The following is a 22,552-nucleotide window of genomic DNA, read 5'->3' on the forward strand; positions in this document are numbered from 1 at the left end:
CAACATGGCCTCACCCCTTTGTTGTGTGTTCTCGAGGGCAGGGTTTATGTAAATTTTGGGGTTAATGATGTCACTAACCTGGGAAGAAGCTTGTTGTAGTCCCTATCAGCCATTTTTGTAGTCTTTAAAAAGCAATTTCTGTGAAAGAAAATATCTCCCTTTGCATTGAACTTTGAGCGTCGTAACTTTGCAGATGTTGTTTATTCAAAAACAGCAACATTACACACTAACTAAAATAAAAAAGTGAAATCATAATCAAGCACCCCTTTAAATCTAATTCTCCATTGTGCGTATTCAACCTAGCATTTTGCTTTTGCTTACGGTAAATATTGAAACCAATGGCATTTTGGTGTTAGTGACGTCAAACTTTGAACAATGTATCAAAGGTACCATTTGTTATGATCTGAACAGGAATTCGAAATGTGATTATCTGTAAATAACAACTTAAATTTTGAAAAAGAATTGCATTAAATCTTCTGAATTTCTCCTTTCATGTTACACATAAAAATAAACAGCATACAGGTTTGGAATGACAACTGTTGTTATTGTTAAAGGGTTAGTTCACCCAAAAATGAAAATTCTGTCAATAATTACTCACCTTCATGTTGTTCCACACCCGTAAGACCTTCGTTCATCTTCAGAACACAAATTAAGATATTTTAGATAAAATCCGATGGCTCAGCGAGGCCTCCATTGCCAGCAAGATAATTAACACTTTCAAGTGCCCAGAAAACTACTAAAGACGTATTTAAAACAGTTCATGTGACCACAGTGGTTCAACCTTAATGTTATGAAGTGATGAGAATACTTTTTGTGCACCAAAAATAAAAAATAGCAACTTTATTCAACAATATCTAGTGATGGGCAATTTCAAAACACTGCTTCATGAAGCTTTACGAATCATTTGTTTTGAATCAGTGGTTAGGAGCACGTATCAAACTGCCAAAGTCACATGAACTATTGAAGTTTCAACATACTTATGACATAACAAAGCTTCATTTACTAAAATCATGTGACTTTGGCGCTCTGAACCACTGATTCGAAGTAAAATTGAAATAAAATAACATTTAGATATACATGAAAAACTTAAACTAAAAAAAAATTCAACTTAATTATATTTTAATTACTCATTTTCATTCAAGTTGAAGTCGTAAAATTACTAAAACTAAAATAAAAAAAAAAGGATATTCATTGTTCAACATAATACCAATAACATTTATATTTTCTAAGTAAATCTGAGGGGTTAGTTGGTTGGTTGGTTAGTTATTTGCTTAGTTAGTTAGTTAGTTGTTGGTTGGTTGGTTGCCAAGGCAACATTTCTAATTTCCGTTTAAGTTCAAGTCCTAAAAGTAATAAAACTAAAATTGAAATTGAAACATTAATGCTAAATAGAAGTATTAATAGAGTAATATATCAAATATTAACAAAAGAACATAACAAAATTACTAAAACTAAAATTAAAATTAAAACTGAAAATATAAAAATAAATGCTAATTAAATAATTTAAAATAGTAGATAGTTTAAATAGTTCTAAAAATAACAAACAATAGCCGAATTGTATTTTTTATTATTATTTTAACTTTAAGAGACTGCATTTGCAATTTCTTTGCAATTGTGTTTGGATGTGTTATATATGTTGATGAGTTATTGGTCTGTTTATCTAACCCCTGCCAAACAAGCCTAGGTATCGCTTTCCTTTGACCATTAGAGGTGTATCTCAGTCCAATTGATGAGGCCTGTTGTCAAGGAGACGCGGTTTGGCAAAAAGACCCCCAAAGCATCCTATCGATCCGTTTACATGACTGGGGTCTTGAAACTGCCATGGATATAAGGGAATTTGTTTCCTGGATGACTCTGAATTATGTGGAAAATCCTGCTGCAGTAATGCAATCTTTTTGGAGATGTAATGAAGACTGACCATGGGGAGCTCTGAATATTAAAGGGATAATTCACCCAAAAATGAACATTGGCACTATTTACTCACCCTCAAGTTGTTCTAAACCTGTATGAAGTTCTTTCTTATGCTGAACACAAAAGAAAATAGTTTGAAGAATGTTAGTAACCAGACAGTTTCTGTTCCCCGTTGACTTCCATAGAATTTTTTTTTTTCTCTATAATATGGAAGTCAATAGGGAAGAGCAACTGTTTGGTTACCAAAATCTCTTCTTTGTTAGAAGAAAGAAATTCATACAGGTTTAGAACAACTTCAGGGTGAGTAAATGATGACAGGATTTTCATTTTTTGGTGAACTATGTTGTATCAGACATTGTTTACCACTTAAAGATTTTAATATGTGTCCTATTTCGCACTGTAGTGGATTACATAAGAAGTATACATTCTGTGTACTAGAGAAATGTAATTTCATATGAAAGGTTTTCATGATATCTATCTATATCTGGGACATCACTTTTTCTCAGAGATAGATGTCATCACTCCATAGGATCCTAAAACAGGTTTTTTTTAGCCAATCAGAAACACTGTGGTGTCAATCATTTTAGTTTGCTGACAGGACTTTGAAGGGCGGGGTTTGGGAGAGAAGGCGGCAAAAACACATGAAATGCCCACTTTTCACAATCCAATCAATTTCAGTTGAATACAATCAAGTCCTGACTTTCATTATTTTCTAATTTGATTCAGAAATATGTCACAAAATGCAGTTTCATGTCAATTTTAACCTTGATTTCTTCATCTAGCAAGGAGAAAATGAAATGAAGTCAGAAACTTTAATCACTGAAGTATTTTAATGCAACCATGTCAATTTAATATGGACATGCTCATGACTCAGCATGGAGGCCGAGAGGTCTTTCTTTAATTGTTTCTTCTCTTATCACAAACAAAACAATTAAATTTTAATGTGCAGCTAAATTGAATAATGAACCAGGCAAGGCAAAAAAGAAAGCACTAATAAGTATGTCGCTATTTTATCTCAATAGAAGGGGGTGGACGCGCTGGAAGAGGACAGTCTGTTCGCTCTGTTGTTGCCATGGTGTTCGCCTGACGTGTGGTATAATTCATTATACGGCAGTTAATTAACAGTCCCCTGGGGGACGTTTTCCACAAAGTCACTGTGGAATTTAATTGTGCTGCATTCCTCCATCAGGGAGAAACAGAATGCAAAGAAATTCAATTCAAAATGTTCTTGAATGTAGTATAATGTATAATCAATGAAATCTGGATATTCATTGTTCAACTTTATACCCATGAGTTATATTTTCCAAATAAAACCAAGGATTTTTTTTATCCTTACCAATCAAAGCAAGCAAGCAAGCTTTGTGCCTAGTTTTTAAAAATCATTATTATTTAATAAAATATTAAATAATATTTAAATAATAATACATTTGAAATTGTAGGAAATTATTCACTACTCCTAATGTGTCTGCACTAACTTGGATGGGTTAATGCAGAGGACAAATATATATATGAGTCATTGACGAATAAGGTTTTTAAAAGTGTAAAAAAACATAATGGAGACATAATTAATTTTGAAGTTTTATTAAGTGTTAACAATGAGATTATGTGGTTTTTATTATCAATTAACACTGCTTTTGTCATGTTTTACAAGATGGACAAAATTTGTCACCAAAAAAGTCATTCGGTTTAACCAAAATTTCGGTTTTCCTGAATGTGACTTTTGGTTATACCGAATGACGATATTTTCAAACAATGCTAACAGACTGATATCTAGCTCTAGCAAAAGGACAATCAAACATTTTATATTTAATACAAGTTTTTAAAATATTACAACATTTTCCATGTTTTATAGTGGTTGTACCGAATGACCTGATGTTTGGGGACATGCGTATGCAAGTGAAAACATGAATTTTTCAAATAGTTAAAAGAGAGTTAGTTAATTTGCTTCACGACCATGTGGTCCTTTGCAGGTGTCTGAATGATGTCACATCCTGTCACATGATATTGACCACATGACTTGATCCAAAATATATTGGTTACTCCAAATGACATCAATGAAATTCATTTTTCCGAACATTCTTTCTCATAACGACTTTTACACATAATTTTAATACCATTTTGCACTATATATGATGTTATAAAATCATGCCATAATAAAAAATACTTTTATTACATTTTAAGATATTTTAATCACAAATGAAGTCAAGTCAAGTCAAGTCAAATTTATTTATATAGCGCTTTTACAATTGGTAATTGTTTCAAAGCAGCTTTACATATTAGAAGCACAGAAAAAAGGGAAGTGGTTAAAAATAAGCTGTACAAACAAGCGTGGTAATATGTAACATATACAAGATGGTGCTACATTAAGCCAATGTCGGCTGACTCCCAGGGTGGAAAAAACCCCCTAGGAGAAAAACCCAGCGTGTTAACACTGGGAAAAAAGTCCTAGGAGGGAAAAAACCCCTTGGAAGATATATATAATATATGTAAATGGATATGGAGATCAAAATCTGAATTATTTTGTAGCTGTAGCTGTAGCTGTATTAGCCTTTGGACGGTTAAACCGAATTACTATTTCACACTTCAGAATCGTTAAAATACCTTTATATGTAGCAAAATATAATTAAAACCTTTTGGATTCGATAAAATAGATCTAGTTGTACTACCTGACATACTATGGATGTCATATCTTTGTTTTTTATTATTATTAAGGCCTTTGGACAAAAAAAAATGACCCGTCACGTCAATATAATGCTATAGCTTATTATAAACAATAATAATGTTCATAATAATGTGAAATAGTAATGTTGCATGGCCTAAACTTGTAGCACTTAAAATGATTCATTCTAATTGTTAGTGTTTTATTTTTTAATTTACTAGATAAAATAGTAAAGAATTTTAATATTTACCATTTATCAGTTTTCAGCCATAACATGAAACTCATTATCGGTATCAACAGCAAGAATAACTTTTTTGGTCATTTGGTTTCTGCTTTTGTCACATCACACTTGGTAGCCACACCTACAGTGAAATCTCATTGGTCCAAAATCTTGCGCTACTGAATATAAAAAATTAGTTATTATCTGATTGGCTGTGATTGTGTCCTGGGTTCTATGAAGATGTTTTGCACTTCTCTGTGTTAAAAACAAATTAGAAAGTGAGACAGAATATGAAAGCAGAAACAATGGGGAGCCAGAAAATAACTCAGTTAAGATGTTATGAATTATGCACTTCTGCAATTCCCAGAGCTGTTTTTCTAAACAGTTCTGAAATGCCTCGCAACTGCACATGTTTAATATTCTCTCGCTGTGAAAATGGAATTTGCACTTGAGTGAATCCATGTTTAGTGCGCTGGAATGCTGCTGTTATGAGCCTTGACTTCTTGCCTGGAAGCCTTTGTTGGAACACATGGGGCTATTTGGACTTGATGGGTGATCTCGACTCACTTACCCGCTTCAGAGGGAGTAATTTCAGGAAAATTCCACTATTACAGCTTGTGAATTTGAGAACAGAGCTTCTGTAGTTGTTATGGTGCACCAACTGGAGTTTATATCAGGTTGGACATTATCTAGAAAGAATGAAAAGGATGCAGTACCAAACACTATTAAGGCTAATAATTTCCAATTTGTAATTTTGAAACATTACATAAAAGTAGTAGTTTACAACTTCTCAATAAACTTCAATCTCAGACAGGTTTGTTAAATAGATCTAAATCACTCTAATCAGGTAATCTCTATTCAGTTTTCACGAAATATTTGTTGTTTTCATGCCTTTTGCACGACACCTTTTCATGCTTTTCATCTTCAGAAAGATCTTTCTTCCTCCCCATATTGCATGAAAACTGTGACTTGCTTAAAGGGGTGGTTGATTATGATTTCACTTTTTTTAACTTTAGTTAGTGTGTAATGTTACTGATTGAGCATAAAAACATCTGCAAAGTTACAACGAGCTTACCCTAAAATTTATATAAACCCTGTCCCTGAGAACAAAGGGAGTGAGGCCATGTTGGGCTGCTTTAAAGAAGAGGAAGAATTGTTGTTGTAGTCGACTGTTGTTGACATGCCGTCATTTTACGCCGTACTGCTTCACAAACGAGGGTCAATTCAATGCTGAATTTGCACAAAAGATCAACATGACGGCACATGCTATTCAATGAGTTGAATCAACTCGACAGCAACTACATAAATTTATCCACTAACAATTCAGAATCGTCCAGATGCTAAAAGTGAGTCTCTCCATCAGTGTCCGACTCCAGTTTGAACACCGTAAGGTTGAACACGTTACTGACTATCGTCATTTTGGCTGCGTGAGATTCTCCAGCTTTGTTGTTGAGCAATCAAAGCGTGAGCTATTAAAGCTCCACCTTCTTCTGGAAAGGGGGCCGGGAGCAGCAGCTCATTTGCATTTAAAGGGACACACAAATAAAACAAGTAAAAAATAGTTGTAATATTTTTGGACACTACTGAACAATTCAATTATTTCAGACAATTAAACTTGTTGTGATGGAATCCCATAAGAATGTGTGTCTGATGTCAGAGTGGTCCGCTGTCCTGTGATTTATGTTACAGGAGATGTGGGGTGAGACGGGTTTAGGAACAGATGGTCGTGAAGATGTCGAGACCAGCGGCAGCGACATGGCAGAAGGCAGCGGCGAGTGCGATGATGAAGACGGCTGTCAAGGATCGGGGCGCGGTGACGAGACAGGTGAGTTTGCTCGTCTTCTGCATCTGCGGCTCAAAGCCAACTGTCTCTCTGCATTTACTTGATCTACAGGTCCCAGGAGAGGACGTTGTCCCCATGTTGCTAAGAAACCCAGAGCCATTTACTGTCTTGTGTTTGTTTTAGGAGGTCAGTCTCTTCTCGTTATTTACAGTGCCGATCACAACAAGGCTATTATAAGCATAAATCTAAACAAACTTGAATGAGGTTTATGTTAAAAACAATTTAAAAAAAAAAATCTCAATGCAATAAGAAAATGACACCTTTTTTCTTTTTGGCATAAATCAAAGCAAAAGTGAATGAGGTTTACATATGTTAAAAAAAAAAAAAAAATCCCAATGTGGTTAGTAAAATAAACTTGATTTTTCTTGTTTTGAAATCAAAGCAAATCTTAATGAGCTTTATTGTTTAAAAACAAAACCCTAATTCAAGAAATATTCTTTGAAAACAAGAAACAAGTCTTGTCTTATGAAAGTTGCAAGGTCATTTTGAGTTTATCATACTATTTGTATCATTTTTTTTTTTTTCATTGAAAACAAATGCTTCATAGCAAAATATTATGCTTAAGATGTATCTAGTTTAATGGAAGAGTACTGTTCTTTGATTTGTGCTCTGATCCACTAGTACGCTGGATTCGCTCAGGGGTTGGACTAAATAATGGATTTCACCCTATAATAGATGAATAGAATTGTGTGTAGCAAGTTATTGCACCATTTTTCAAGGAACACCCGCTGTTCTTTTACTCTGTTGCTCACAGTCCAGCCTCGGTGCTGCTTCTATGAGGTCATGCATCTTTGTCCATTACTCTCAAATACATTTCCGAATAGCATCCCTGCTTTAAAATATCCAGCTTTGTATTTGTTGAGTCTGGGTAACAAAGGGCTTGCTGAGGCTGTGCTTTTGGGACATTATCCCACAAAATCATCCTCAGACTTTAATTAAATGTATTTCTTTAATACATGGGCACTTTTGACTTTAGAAATGTTTTGAAAATATGCTCATATTCCCCTATGTATGAATGTTAAATATGTTATTTTGCATTTATAAAATATTTATTCATAAATAAAATTACTTATTTGTTTATAAATAAAATGTATTTATTTATTTATTTATAAATAATTGTATTTATTTATTAAAAATTATGAATACAAATAAATACAATTACTTATTTATAAATAAAAAATATTTATTCATTGATTTCTAAATGTATTTATCAATAAAATATTTATTTATAAAATTGTTTATTTTTTTATTTATAAAAACTATTTATTTATAATTTTACCCATTATTTTCACCACATCTCAAATTATGTATCCCTAAATTATACATCCCTCTTATTTTGTTAAAATTTGTTTAAATGGCTAATTTCATAGCATTTTTTGTATCCTAAATATACACAAATAAATCATCTTTTCACATTTTTATGATGGATTTTCATAGTTTAAGTTTGTAAGTCTGGGTCTGGGAAAGAGAAAATCCATAGTCTATAAGTAGTAAAACATTTTTTTTTTTTGTACCTGGATATAAAAATTGCTTTAGTTGAAGAAAGAACAACTACCATATTTGTTCCAGTCTGGCACCAAACCCCTTGATCATCTTTCGATTTCATGCCAAAATGAAGAAGTGATCCAACAAATGTCTTTCTCCCGTCACCTATGCTGACAGTTTTTCAACAAGAGCTGTCGAGAACGAATTACAGTTGGTGACAAATTGACAAAAGTTACCGTTACACTGTTATGAAGGTAGCTTCACTTTTAGTGATTTTTAATGTATTTTTCTTTTCCCAAAACCCAATGGAATGAATTTCTGGCTTGACCATTTTAAATCCCTCAAATCCCTTGTGTTGATGAAAAAACGGATTGCTGAATGACAGCCCGTCTCATCCGGGGTCACGGAGGTATAGTTTCCCTTACAGCGACCACAGAGCTGGTCATAATCAATCAATTATTCATTTTTCAGGAAACGGTTCATTAACGGAGACCAAAGCGTTATGATACCCACCGCTCTGCCTCTCTCGTCTTTCTCTTCATGCTTGGCGTCTCTGTCCTATGATGCTGAGATAAGCACACAGACAAGACGTGCCATTTGCATTGTTTGTTTTCGTCAAGCGTGCCTTGCCGTAATTGACCGGACTACGACACACACAAATAAGCATTGCTGCAGTTGTGCCCCACCTCGGATGGATGGAGACCAAAGTCGAGGTCTGTTTTCTGATCATTTTTTTTGAATGCACTTCCTCTGAGGTCCATAAAATTCCTCATTGATTGTTTCCTGCTGAACCCCAGAGATTCAGATCTGAGATGTATGCAGTCACTGTCTACGTCAATAATGCTAATACAGTTTGGTGATGATAGAAACTGAAGCTTTCTTACCGTTTCTTTTGTTTAAACACAAGGCCTGTTTTCTTGAGCCATTGCCTGGTTACACACGAAATCATTATTTTTGAAGTCAAGGTGGGATTTGTCTTTGAATCTGTGGCACTTTAGATGGTCAGCAAACATCAAAATTATCTTATACAGTCTAACATAATTTTAAACACTATATTTTAATATAATTTCTTTTTTAAATTGTATTAGATTTAATTTTATTATGTAATATTGTTTAAAAAAATGTTTTAAATGGTTTTAGTTGGAGTATAGCATGTAACACTACAGGACGTACCACAGGGCCATGGCTTCAAATGCCCCTTTGCTACAAGTTTATCTGTTTTCTTGTTTATTTATTCCACTTTTGTCCCAGTTTTGCCCTTTTTTGTCCGTCAGTAGACCTCTGACTCTGCAGTGCGCGAGGGGAATGTGGTATTTAAAATGTAACTCTATCCAGTTGTTTATGGAACCAGAGTTTGATAAGCAGTTGCTGAGGCTGTAACCTCCAGCCAAATGAAACGAAATCTCGCAACACCAGTGTGTGTGTGTGTGTGTGTGTGTGTGTTTACTGTTTGTGTCCCCACATCTGCAGTGCGTGAGTTTACAGTTTGTATTACCTGATAGCCAGAATGTAGAAAACATGGCCATTAAAACTCAAGCTACAAAGTATTTATTTGATTTTTTGTTTGTTCGTTCGTTTTTGCATCTCAAAGAGTGGTACTCAGAGTGCTCACATATATTATGTGACATGACATAATAAATTTATGGTCCCACTTTATATTAGGTGGCCTTAAGTACTATGTTCTTATATTTAAATTAAAGGTGCCCTAGAACCAGTTTTTAAAAGATGTACTGTAATATAAAGTCTAAGGTGTCCCCTAAATGTGTCTGTGAAGTTTCAGCTCAAAATACCCATAGATTTTTTTTAATTAATTTTTTTAACTGCCTATTTTGGGGCATCATTAACTATGCACCGATTCAGGCTTCGGCCCCTTTAAATCGCGCACTTCCTGCCCCTGAGCTCTCGACTATAATACAGTGCATTTACAAAGTTCACACAGCTAATATAACCCTCAAATGGATCTTTACAAGATGTTCATCATGCATGATGCATGCATGCTTCGGGTCATGTGAGTATAGTATTTATTTGGATGTTTAATTTTGATTCTGAATGAGTTTGATAGTGCTCCGTGGCTAAAGCTAACATTACACACTGTTGGAGAGATTTATAAAGAATGAAGTTGTGTTTATACATTATACAGACTGCAAGTGTTTAAAAAATGAAAATAACGACAGTAATTTACAGTAAGATACAGTAAGAAACGATGGTAACTTTAACCACATTTAACAGTACATTAGCAACATGCTAACGAAACATTTATAATGACAATTCACAAATATCACTAAAAATATCATGATATCATGGATCATGTCAGTTATTATTGCTCCATCTGCCATTTTTCACTATTGTTCTTGCTTGCTTACCTAGTCTGATGATTCAGCTGTGCACAGATCCAGACGTTAATACTGGCTGCCCTTGTCTAATGCCTTGAACATGGGCTGGCATATGCAAATATTGGAGGCGTACATATTAATGATCCCGACTGTTACGTAACAGTCGGTGTTATGTTGAGATTCGCCTGTTCTTCGGAGGTCTTTTAAACAAATGAGATTTACACAAGAAGGAGGAAACAATGGTGTTTGAGACTCACTGTATGTCATTTCCATGTACTGAACTCTTGTTATTTAACTATGCCAAGGTAAATTAAATTTTTGATTCTAGGGCACCTTTAATCATTTGATACAATGCACGGTTACACTTTATTTTAAGGTGTCATTGTTACAGTGCAATTATATATTAAAGTTCAGAGTAATATTAACAGCATGTACTTACTAGGGTTAGGGTAGGATAAGGGTTTGGTTGAGGGTTAGTTGCATGTAATTATGCATAATTTACTGTTATTACTATGGTAAGTACATGTAACATATGTAACAAGGACACTAAAATAAAGCATTACCCAATGGACTTATTGTGTACATTCAAGTTTTTACATTATACTTATATCATAAAAAATACCTGCATGTAATTATATCAGTAATTAATTTCTGTAATTACATTTACAATTTCACTTCCCTTACACCTTAACCCACCCTTAAACCTACCCATACCACCAATCCTGTCCCTAACTTTACCCATATCCCAGCTCAATAGCAGCAAAAGTGTTTTGCAATACAATATGAACTAGGGCTGTCCCCTAATAGTCGACTAACCGTTAGTTAACGAGAAGAGGCTTAGTCGACCAAAATTTTGTTAGTCTCATAGTCGCGGGGGAAAAAATCTACAGGAAGTAGAGAAGTCACACAGTCTGTGACGGACAGATCGTTAACAGCTGGTCTAAGTGGTAAATACAGTACATTGGGCAGGACATCCAAACGCTCACCTGTCATTCATCGACCTCAAATATGGCTTATCATCTGAAACATGACATGTAAGTAGAAGCAACTTTACATGGCTTCTCGCTTTAATCTATAGAAACCAATAGAATAATTTTATCTATAGAAACCAAAATGTCTACTTTTAAATGAACCAATTCAAATGGAAAACAAATTTTCTCAGATTATGTAATCCGTATGAAACGTGCATACTCTATAGAGGCGCGTCCACTACTGCGGAGATGACGAGTCAAGCATCGCCAACTTCATCACTGCAGCCGACAATACAGAAAACTCTAGTTTATCAGTCAATTATTAAAAAGTTAAAGCAGTCTCCTTGCTGTTTTTCCCCGACACTTTCAAAATCATTACTTCTGCCGGCGTGCTGTGGCAAGCTTTGTGCGCTTGAGCGCTGATTAGGCTATGTAGGTATTAAAGGCTCTTTATTATGATTTATATGGTTTATTAATAGCGTATAAATGCGTGATTAGTCGACTAATCGCTTAAAATGAACGACTACTAGTCAACCAGATAAATCTTTAGTCGAGGGCAGCCCTAATATGAACACAATAAGTACATTGTGCTTTTTTTTTAAATTGAAGTACATAGTATTTAAGGCCACCTAATATAAAGTCGGACCAAATTTGCTAATGTATACAGTCAAACCAAAATTTATTCAGACACCTTGCATTCACCAACATTTCATTCATTAACACAGTTTATTCATTATTGTTTAAAAAAATGGTAATAAAATATGACAAGATCTAAGAGTTAAATGGTGTCAGAAAAAATTACTCTTAATTATGTAAGATAACGCTTAAGCAAAATATGGTCAGGTCAATTTTTGGTCCCAAATTTTTTATCAATTTTACTGGTAGTCCACTGTATGAAGAATTTTGGGGTATAATTAATCACAGTTTACTTTATTTTTCTATCCTCACATACATAAATGAACTATAGTGTCCTGCACCCACTAGTAAAAATATATCAAAAATATCAAAAATGTCTGAATAATTTTTGGTTTGACTGTATATGCTTAACAAATTTATTAGACAACCTGTCATAATAAAGTTTAAAAAAACAAATATTTTAGGAATCTGTCAAAAACCTGTTTAAAACTAAAAAATGTATGGTCATTTATTAGGTAAATACAGTAACAAACTAAAATACTAAAAAAATAGTTAGTTACACATAATAACCAAAAATATATATAAATATATATATATATATATATATATATATATATATATATATATATATATATATATATTTTTTTTTTTTTTTTTTTTTTTTTTTTTTTTTTTGGTATGGCCTTTCGCCTTGATAACAGCTTGCATTCTTGCTGGCATTGTTTTTATGTATACATTTCCACTGTCTCTTTTGTTATTGACTTCCAAATAGTTTTTAGTTATTCCCAAAGACTTGCTTTTGATGAAACTTTTGTGCGATCCATCTTTGAATCCATTAAATCCCAACAATAATTCTATTTTAGCATTAGAAACACTATTGTGACTAAAGAGTTTACACATACTGGTGTGGATTAACCATTACAGAATCATAAATAAATGATTTTAGACCACATTACTACTTTAGCAATGCAGGATCACTGGTGTAGGGTTGAAATTTTAGGACAATAACCAAAAGGTTGTAGGCTCTCGTCTTGCCAGGGGGGATCCATGAAATTTTACCATTGCGCCCTTGAGCAAAACACACAATAACAGGTTTCTCCAATGGGACTGTCCTTGTAATAAGTCTACTGTATGTTGCTTAACAGGCCGAGTCGTGTGGCAATAAAAGAGTCAAAGCCAAAATGAAGGTCTCTGATTGTTCTGGCCACTAGACCGTCCTCCATTCTCTCCAGCTTTCCTTTGATTAATTAAGTGACATCTACACCCTCGCTATTGAATCGCTGTTGTTGAGAGTGAGCGAAGGCTCATTACTCAATCTGCCAACTCAAGAGCTCAGTGAAGAAGATCACTCCAGCTTAATATATCAATTAATGCCATTAATGTGCAAGGATGAATTACAAAAGAGAGTGCGTGTTTGCTTTCTGCAGCGGTCTGGGTTAGTGTTACATTTAAGCGGGTGTGTGTTGGGTCTTCTGCCGCAATTGTCTCTTGGGAATCGTGGCTTGGGTAATGAAGGACTCATTACTGATTCAAGAAGGAACCCGAGAGATACCTTTACACCCCCAACCTCAAGCCTCAAGTGAAGGTCAAACAATACCAGAGGGTGCGTGTGTGTGTATGTGTGTGTGTATGTGTGACCCGAATTTGTCTTCTATGCAAATGATCTTCACTTTTAGCACGACAACGTGCAATTCAACTCATTTTAATTCCATAATATGAGTGAAAAAGGATGTTTGAGTGAAAAAAAAAATGTGGGCTGGATTTAATTTGATATATTAGGAATTGATTGGGTCACAAAAAGTCAACGTTAAATGCCAGAACTGACGTTAGAAGAAAAATATTTATGATATCAGGTTCATTAATTTATTCATTTATTTATTTTCTCAGACGGTGCCCTCGGGTAGTATTTATAACTAAATATTATTTATTGTATATTTTATAATTTCTGTCATATGTGTGTATATGTATATGTGAGGTGTGTGTATATATATAGTAAAATTGTCACATCATTACAAAAGGAAAGTCATTTTAGAGGCAGGGAAATTTATTGCGTTTTGGTAAAATATTACAAATAAAAAATTGTATTTAAAATAATGTGTGCCGATAAATCGTTCACAAGAGACTAGAAATGTAAATTGTCGGTTTTGATTTCACGTTGACTAAAAGATCAAATTGTTTGTGTGCATTGCAATAATTTATCATTTTGTCTCATAAAAATGGCATAAATGAAAACACCAACAAAACATCCAATCCATACAGGTCCTGGATGAATTGCTAAGAAAAAAAAACATGTTTAAAAAACCAAGACTGTTGTTTGTTTGGCACATACCGGCGGTTGCACTCATGTTACTGCATTGGCACTCATGCGTGTCTGGGTTCGTAATTATCAGATTATTTTCCCAGCATCAGACATTGGAGCGGACATGCTCTGACAGCTTGGTAAACTCTGATTAAGGTGACCTCATCTCCTGCGAATGTGCCGTTGTCTGTTTCTCAGCACCTTGCTTCTTTCTTGTTTTTTCAGTAAATCCATTTTTTTATATGTTACAATCACAAACATGATTTTTTTTTGTTGGAAGTAGATGTCAGTGTGGCTAATGCTAACATAATTTCCGATCCACTGGCTTTCCTCCCCCTTCCCCCAGCAACACAGATGGCGAAGAGGGGAGGAAGATTAGATTGACTCCCAAAGGTAAAACCACTTTCAACCTCCAGCTGTAGGAGATATTGCAGACGTTGTGTCTGATAGAGTAAGTTTGCTTACCTTTAACCCTGCTCTTAATAAAAATGTTTTTCCTTTGACATGGTGTTACAAATATCAATGATCAATTAAATCAGGCTTGTATTTTTATCGGTTACAGTTAGTGGTGCTAGGCATAGTTTCCCGCCTAACAGTTTAATGCGGGAAACTACATTAGTGCATTAGCTGAATGGATCAGCCTGAAAAAAGCACAATTTGAGCTAAATTTATGATACCATTGTCAGTAGATTTTATTCTGGATTTGAAATATATTATTTGAACATAATCTTGACCAACAGTTTTGAGATTTTTTTATTTTTCCATGATTGTAAATAGCAACTCTGAGGCGATTTCAAGATGGCCGCCGAGCTGACTTGCCTTAAAACTGCTTGAATGTAAAATATATTTATGTATTAACCATTTTAGCATTTTTTACTGATGCTCTGAACACTCTTTGGTATGTGAACATCATTTTATATACTCTGAAAGCAGAATTTCTAGTGTCCGGCTGCAGAAGCTGTGCACTTGGCATTGCTGGTAAGGGATCGAATTTCCACACCTGCTTTTCCCACCTCTGGTTTTAGAAAAAAACTAAACTAAATGAATGAGATGTTTTGTCTTCGTTCTCATAAACATCAATAGTATTAGAGACTGCCAAGTACCGCACATAATTATACCCACTTTGTGGGTGTACGAGTTAACAATAGTGCCCTGTCTGCTTTTAGACATTATGTCTATCATGGAAAATTCATTATTAAACAACTGAATTTAATGCAGTAAAAAAAAATGCAGAAAAACAAATTTAATGAAAGTCTAAATTAAATGTTTATTAAGTATTTAATGTAAAAAATTACTTTCAAAACACTAGTTTTTGGTTATTAGGTATAGTTTACTTCAGTATCTTCATACAATGACTGAAGAAGAGGTAGAATTAAGATTTAAGAAACATAAAATATTGATACTATATTACAGATAGATAAATACATGCACTTCAAAAGTTTTGGATCAGTAAGTTTTTTAAGCAGAAATATTAAACAACTGATAATAATAATAAATGTTCTTAAATCAGCGTATTAGAATGATTTCTGAAGGATCATGTGACACTGAAGACTGAAGTAATGATGCTGAAAATTCAGCTTTGCCATCACAGGAATAAATTATAGTGTAATATATAGTAAAATAGTAAGCTATTATTTTACATTGTAATAATATTTTACAATATTACTGTTTTTAGGAATTTTTCCACAATAAATATAGTCTGCTATGTTGTTGTCACATGGCTAGTTTTGAGTTAAAAAAAAAAAAAAAAAATTAACATTTTGCACTAAAAATGGAAAGTCAAATCAAACTTTCCCAGCTAAAAAGGAACATTCTCAGAATGTTCTGGCAAGGTTCTCTAAAAGTTATGAACAAATGTTGTTCCAGTTCTGTCAGAGTTCCTATGACACAGGCTGATAGGTCAGTCTGCTGCAATCACATCATTCTCTATAGGACACAGCTGATTGGTTCTTGTATCATTACCCAATGAGCTCACAGGCTCAACCTTCAAATACTTGGTCAGCATTTGCTGCAGTAGCGCACTTTCAGAAACCCTCCATCTTCCCCAGCTCCACCTGTATAGTTCTGCTACGGGTAATTCATGTGTGCTATATTGTACAGCAGCAGCATGTCTTACTTGCTCACAGCAGTGTGTCGTGTATGTGTTAGCAGCAGCAAGTCCCGTACTTGCTCTTCAGCAGCAGCAATTATCAGTTGTTAATTGTTGAGATAAACTTGGACTCAATGTAAAAGTTGCAGAATCTTTGCAGAGTCTTTTGAAATGCAAAATAAGTTAGGTCAAGTAAAAGTCTTGTAAGTCTTGTAAACTTTCCTTTTTTTTTCTCGTTCGTCATTGTTTCCCAGCTGGAAGTTGGCAAAAGTAGGCCAAAGCAGGCCCGTTGCACACTTCACTGTCATGATAATGTATTCAGTCTGTTGGCTGTGTTCTGTGAGGCGTTCAGTACGGTGATCTCCACCACTCTCCTCCGTCTAGTTTCAGATCTCTGCCGTCTCGGGAGTTGCCATGTGACCTGCGGAGGCTTGTTCCTGCAACAGCTAGAGGTTCATGGGAAAGATTTAAAATGCAATCATTCTTCCTGTCATGTGTGGTCATGCTTCACCTGCGTATTTGATAGACAGGAGGTAACCCTGGTTTTATGGAGGCGTAATTATGCTTTTTGCCTTTGTCTTACGAATGAGTGGCCACATGTCAAAGCAATTACAAGTCTAGATATGTTGTGCTGTTAGTGCATGTTGGCATTCAACAACTCTATATACATATTTAATATCCATCTAATCAAAATTTTAAAGGTGAGATATAGCTATAAAAATGTCTGTCACGTTTTTGACTTTCGACATAACATCTGGTCCACATTGCAGCTTATTCAGGCAAGAACTGCCAACAATCCATCTGAGTATCACGTAATGACCAATCACATAAACTTGCGAAATACAGTAAATACCGTACAATTATGAAAAAATGATTATAATTTAAAAGAACTATTTTAATATAATTATTTTAATTATAATATATTTTAAAATGTCATTTATTCCTGTGATGGCAAAGCTGAATTTTCAGCATCATTACTTCAGTCTTCAGTGTCACACGATCCTTCAGAAATCATTCTTCAGTCAATTTTCAGCATTTTTGAATAGAAAGTTCAAATTAAGCACTAGGAAATAGATTTTTTTGTATTTCTCATTAAAGTATTTCTTAAGTATTATTTATTTAAATCTTACTGATCCCAAACTTGAATGGTAGTGTCCTTTTTTTATTTATTTATTTAAAAAAATGTAGTAGTATTTTACTTTTTTCTTCCCTTATGTATTTAAGTAACTTCACACCATTACACCAGAGGTAACTTTTATGTTCAGAGATTACTTATATGTTTTTGGATTCTGAACTACTAAAATAAATCAACTGTACACAGTTGTATCTAAAAGTGAATATTTTTATATTACCACTGAATTTATGTTGAAAATAAAGTAGTATTATTTTATTGTTTAGTTTATTTTTAAAATTAATATTAATTTACTGTATATATTATAAATATGTAATTTATATTTCTACCAGAAAGACTCGGGGAGGTAAGATAACATGACAATAATATTTATTAACAGTCAGCAAGCAAAATATTGTAAGAAAGGCGTAGGCCCCGTCCGTAGCTCAGATCCTAAAGGGTTGCGGACTCTGCATTTCCTGCTTGAAGATGAAGGCAGGGGCGTAGTCGACCCCCCTGGGAGGTATGGACAAGGACCATCCTGGTGGTGGTGGGGAGGATGGAGGTGAAGGTTTGCGTCAGCATCTGCAGACTCAAACATGTGTCAGCAATCTTTTATACTCCAAGTGTAAGAAAATGATTGGTTAGATCTAAACTAATAGGTGACGTAACATTGAGTCTTCCTGGCAGAACTTACGCTACAGCTTTAATTTTTTATTTTATTTTTAAATTAAACATTTTATATATTATGCGTATTTATTTAAATATGCATAATTTATACTTTATGTATTAATATTTTCATTAATATTTGTATTTATAAATAAAACATTTTATGTATTTAGAAATATTTATTACATTTATATTTTTATGTTATATTATTATTTTCATTTATATTTTCATTTATTTATATTTTTTAATATATTTATAGTAGCATTGCCTTAAAGGTGCCCTACATTCAAAAATTGAATTTACCTCGGCATAGTTAAATAACAAGAGTTCAGTACATGGAAAAGACATACATTGAGTCTCAAACTCCATTGTTTCCTTCTCCTTATATAAATCTCATTTGTTTAAAAGACCTCCGAAGAACAGGCGAATCTCAACATAACACCGATTGTTACGTAACAGTCGGGGTGTACGCCCCAATATTTGCATAATGCCAGCCCATGATCCCAACATTATGAAAGGGATTACACAAGGGCAGCCAGTTAACGTCTGGAGCTGCACACAGCCGAATCATCAGACTAGGTAAGCAAGCAAGAACAACAGCGAAAAATGGCAGATGGAGCAATAATAACTGACATAATCCATGATAGCATAATATTTTTACTGATATTTGTAAATTGTCTTTCTAAATGTTTCGTTAGCATGTTGCTAATGTACTGTTAAATGTGGTTAAAGTTACCATCGTTTCTTACTGTATTCACGGAGACAAGAGCCGTCGCTATTTTCATTTTTTAAACACTTGCAGTCTGTATAATTCATAAACACAACTTCATTCTTTATAAATCTCTCCAACAGTGTAGCATTAGCCGTTAGCCACGGAGCACAGCCTCAAACTCACTCAGAATAAAACTTTAACATCCAAATAAATACTTTACTCACATAATTAGAAGCATGCATACAGCATGCATGACGAACATCTTGTAAAGATCCATTTGAGGGTTATATTAGCTGTGTGAACTTTGTAAATGTGCTGTAATATAGTCGACAGCTCATGTGGCAGGGAGCACGTGATTTAAGGGGGCGGTGCCGAGTGTAAATCAGTGCATTGTTAATGGTGCCCCAAAATAGGCAGTTAAAAAAATTAATTAAAAAAAATCTATGGGGTATTTTGAGCTGAAATTTCACAGACACATTCAGGGGACACCTTAGACTTATATTACATCTTGTGAAAAAGCATTCTTGGGCACCTTTAAGCTTATAGCTGATTGGTCAAACATTCTGTTAGAGAATGTTCTCAGGTAACATACCGCTTCAGCATTAAAAAAGTGTAAATTATCAATTTGGACAACAACACAGTTCTCATTTTTCTATATTCAAACAAATTATTATATCATTGAATCATGTAAATACATTCATGTTCTCTAAAAACCATAAGCACCATAGCAGCTTGCCAATGCTGTGTGCAGCAGAAACGGAAATACAATATGCTAAATAAGTCAATTCTCCAACATTCTCACATTCAGCGTCAGCAGGAATCCTCAGTTTCACACGACTACTGCATATTTAGCATGATATTATACAGCATATGTGATCATTCCTACACATCTCTCCTGTCAATGCCAAGCAGCCCGTGGGCATACGCACTCTGGTCCGATACGAATTGGATCCATTTACCGTTTTAATTGCCATCAAGAGATCTCCGAACAGTGATTGTGAATAAATGAACCCTTTGTGTATTGTGCAAACAACACAATGGCTATTGTGTGAGAATCTCAGGTTGGATTTCATTGGGAAAAGGTGTGACTGTTGTTTTTGTCTCGCCCTGCCTTGTTGCGTCTGGGTCGAATTTGTTGCAAAATTAGGTAAATGGATGCCTCTGAAATATCAGACCGTGAATGTGTGTTTGTTTGTGCCGAGACATCCACACGTGAAGTCATTCGTTTGTGTCCGTATGGACACTATGCATCATTTCACTGTGACACGTTAATGTGTTGCCGGCTGTTGGTTTGTTTGTGAGTGCAGCGGCTCTCGGCTCGTAGCCTGGTGCTGATATATGGCCCTGCTCATCTGCTGCGCAATGCACATATGTTCAACCCAGAATATCATTGTGTGTGCGTAATGCATTTGTCACTGTAACCAAATCGGATTTGCTCTCAAAGTGGTGTTTCTGTAGTTGAATGATTGATTTGTCATTGTGCACTCCTAAAAATAAAGGTTTCAAATGGGGGATTTCACAGTGATGCCATAGAAGAACCATATTTTGGTTCCTCAAAGTGAACATTTCTTAAAAGAACATTTTTTTTTTTTTTTTTTTTTTTTTTTTTGTGTGAAGAACATTTTAATAAAGAACCTTTTTTTCCCAGCTAACAAAATACGTTTTGCTAATGTTCCTGTTAAGTTATGAAAACATTATGTTCTCAGAATGTTCAAAAGAATTTTAAACTTTTCTTAGTCATGTAAACGTTAGAGAAAACATGTGGGAATGTTTTATTTTATTATTTTGCTGACATTATGGGAAAGTTACTTTTGAATGTTCTGAAGCATCTGAAACTAGAATGTTATTTATTTATTTTTTTTAGGTTAGGTGAACATCCAACTAAAATGTTTCAGAAAAACATTCCATAAACAATATATAAATAATGTTTTTGTGTTTTCGTTAAACGAATGTTCTATTAATGCAAGAATGTTTTTCATAACTTTTGAGAGAACCTTGCCAGAACGTTAGCCAAAGTTTTGTGTACAGTCCCTGTTAGCTGGGAAAGGTTCCATAGATTTCCATAGATGTTTCAAACTTTAGTTAGTGTGTAATGTTGTTGTTAGAGTATAAATAAAATCTGTAAAATTTTAAAGCTCAAAGTTCAATGCCAAGCGAGATATTTTATTTAACAGAAGTCGCCTACATCGAACGGCCAGTTTGGACTACATCCCTCTACTTCCTTCTTTAATGACGTCACTAAAACAGTTTTTTGACTAACCTCCGCCCACAGGAATACACAAGAGTTGCGTTTGTATAGTGTGTTTGTCGCCATGTCGTCGAAACGCTGTTATTTTCATCCGGCAGTCCAATCACCGGGTCTGATTCCGGCTCAAATTGATAGGGTAAAATTAAAGACATGTTTACAATAACACTGAGCGCGTGCATCTCCACGTTATGGTAAGAGGCGTGACCTTTCCGGGCAAGATGCGCTAAACTGCTGTCGAATCACAACACAGGAACCGCTGGCACAATCAGAACTCGTTACGTATTTCTGAAGGAGGGACTTCATAGAACAAGGAAGTCATCAGCCCGTTTTTATGACAGTGGAAACAGCGGTATACAGATAAGTAAATTATGTGAAAAATACTGTGTTTTTTTACACGCGAAACATGAACACATGTTATATTGCACACTATAAACACAATCAAAGCTTCAAAAAACCACGAAAAACGGGACCTTTAAAGGTTCTTCCGGGAACAGAGATGCCAGTAAAGAGAGTACTCTCTAAAAAATTAAGCATTGCCATAAAAGAACATTTTTTTTACCCCCCTTTTTTTTGTTATCAAAAGAATCTTTCAGTCAATAGTTCTTAAAAGAACCAGAATTTTTTCAGTGTGAAAACATTTTAAAAATCTAAAGAACCTTTTTCCCACTATAAAAAAAAAAAAAAAACTTTTGTGGAAAGGAAGGGTTCCATGAATGCAAAAGGTTCTTAAAGGTGCTAAAGATGATGTTTTGTTTTATACATTTTTTGCAATATTACTTGAAACTGTCTTCACTAACTGATAAAAGACTATTTATTAGGTGCACTGAAAGGAATAATATTAATATACATCATCTGTGCACGAGGTAGGGCCTTAAAAACATCAGCCAATCGTTTACGCGATGATTGGCCCTCTGGCTTGTCAATCACTGCCATGACGTTCCTTGTGAGAGACGAGCGCAGCTGCGTGCTCCAGTAACTTTCCACACTCCACAGGCGCTGCATGCAATGTTTTTGTCAGGAGACAGGAGTAACAACTGCAGATTATGAGTTACCTGCGGTGAGTCCGACATAATGAATCCACTAACATGACACAGGGAATGCCGGTGGTCAACAAACACTCGTATTCCAATACTTGTGCACGAGTTTTGGGAGGCGTTCCCTCGAAATGAGCTGTGAAGGAGGGGGGTTGTTCTTACGCATGCGCTCATTTCAAAAACTCACTAACAGTCTTAGAGTTTCACAGTCGACGAAAAGATCCTCTTTAGCACCTTTAATAGAATCGTAGATGCCAATAAAAAACCTTACTAAAAATGGAAAAGTTTGTGTTTTCTGGCTGCCAAAACGCTATTGTCGTGTAAATAATTAG

The 22,552-nt window shown here is 34.6% G+C and overlaps 1 protein-coding gene across 1 annotated transcript in view; it reads left to right on the top strand.

The window, feature by feature from the left end:
- gpc5b (glypican 5b) overlaps nucleotides 1–22,552 on the top strand; it is a 52,566-nt gene that overhangs the window by 28,665 nt on the left and 1,349 nt on the right. The window contains exon 8 of the mRNA XM_048163896.1: nucleotides 6,480–6,615. Coding sequence (XP_048019853.1) covers nucleotides 6,480–6,615 — 136 coding nt within the window. The remainder of the gene's footprint in view (nucleotides 1–6,479; nucleotides 6,616–22,552) is intronic.

This window comes from Megalobrama amblycephala, linkage group LG2 (genome assembly GCF_018812025.1).
Source record: "Megalobrama amblycephala isolate DHTTF-2021 linkage group LG2, ASM1881202v1, whole genome shotgun sequence".
Taxonomy (NCBI): domain Eukaryota; kingdom Metazoa; phylum Chordata; class Actinopteri; order Cypriniformes; family Xenocyprididae; genus Megalobrama; species Megalobrama amblycephala.